The sequence below is a fragment of the Tupaia chinensis genome, unplaced genomic scaffold (assembly GCF_000334495.1).
Source record: "Tupaia chinensis unplaced genomic scaffold, TupChi_1.0 Scaffold000403_1, whole genome shotgun sequence".
NCBI classification, from domain to species: domain Eukaryota; kingdom Metazoa; phylum Chordata; class Mammalia; order Scandentia; family Tupaiidae; genus Tupaia; species Tupaia belangeri.
The window spans coordinates 783,462-784,432 of NW_006159905.1; the positions used below are offsets into that span (position 1 = coordinate 783,462).

The following is a 971-nucleotide window of genomic DNA, read 5'->3' on the forward strand; positions in this document are numbered from 1 at the left end:
GGCCTTCACGCTGCTGCCGCCGCCCGCCGGCACCCTGCCCTCCCTGCAGCCCCAGCCCTACGGCGGCGTCAACCTCACCATGCAGCCTTTCCAGGTGTGCCTGCAACCCCGGGGCGGGGAGGCCCCGGGCCTGGGCCAGTGCCAGTGAGGGGTGGACGGGCGCCAGCTTGTGCCTCAGTCTCTCCTTTATTGCTCCTGTCCACATCCCTCCCCCCCCTGTAAACATGGTGCTGTGAGATCCTGGGCAGAGAAGGCCTCCGGGGCCCGCTGGCGAGGAGGCCCCGGCTCTTCTCTTGCCGCGACCCCTCAGTGCTCGGCAGTCATACTGGGGTGCGAGAGAGGTGGGTAGCAGCTCAGCCCGCCCCGGCCGGGGACCGGTAGTCTCTTGGTCGCAGCTTCATTTCCGTGAAGGGCACCGAGAAGTCGAAGCCCTTCCAGTGGTACCAGCTCACGCCCTGGGAGAGGGGTCATGTGGAGAGTCAAAGCAGCATCCCGGCCCCTGGTCCGCCCCTGCCCCTGGCCCACCCCTGCCCCTGCCCCGCCCCGGTCCCCGGCCCTGCCCCTTCGGAAACCAGCCAGCCTCCCCTCCCTGCTCCTTCAGGCCCCTCCGCTGCAAAGGGCTGAGGCTTCGCCCTGAGCTGGCCCTCTGCGCCCAATAAAGCATCTTCTCGGATCCCGCGGTGGGGTCGGCGTGCTTGTCCATGCAGACAGGGCCTGGGCTCTGAGCGGCTCCGGCACCAGTCCCGTCTCACCCCAGGGTTCGAACCCGGGCAGGCGGCCCGAGCGCCCAGCTCTGTGCACCCCCCTCACCTGGTGGTCCACTGTGCTCCCGTAGAGCCCGTTGAGGTTGGCGTAGTGGCAGTTCCTGTACCACCAGGCCCCGCGGTAGGAGACGGCGCAGGAGATGAGCAGGTTGTTGGGGTCTCGGTCGCGGGCCGAGAAGACGCTGCCGCTGTGGTAGCTCATTGAGT

At 68.7% G+C, this 971-nt stretch overlaps 2 protein-coding genes across 2 annotated transcripts in view; one reads left to right on the top strand and one right to left on the bottom strand.

The window, feature by feature from the left end:
* Positions 1 to 167, top strand: part of CYP21A2 (cytochrome P450 family 21 subfamily A member 2) — a 2,643-nt gene extending 2,476 nt beyond the window's left edge. Inside the window, 1 exon segment of the mRNA XM_027774126.1 lies at positions 1 to 167. This exon segment is cut by the window's left edge and continues 73 nt beyond it. Within this exon segment, the coding sequence (XP_027629927.1) occupies positions 1 to 148 (148 nt within the window). The 3' untranslated portion in view covers positions 149 to 167.
* A 163-nt stretch (positions 168 to 330) lies between these two features.
* TNXB (tenascin XB) overlaps positions 331 to 971 on the bottom strand; it is an 85,461-nt gene continuing 84,820 nt past the window's right edge. The window contains 2 exon segments of the mRNA XM_027774133.1: positions 331 to 455; positions 811 to 971. The exon segment at positions 811 to 971 is cut by the window's right edge and continues 1 nt beyond it. Coding sequence (XP_027629934.1) covers positions 354 to 455; positions 811 to 971 — 263 coding nt within the window. The 3' untranslated portion in view covers positions 331 to 353.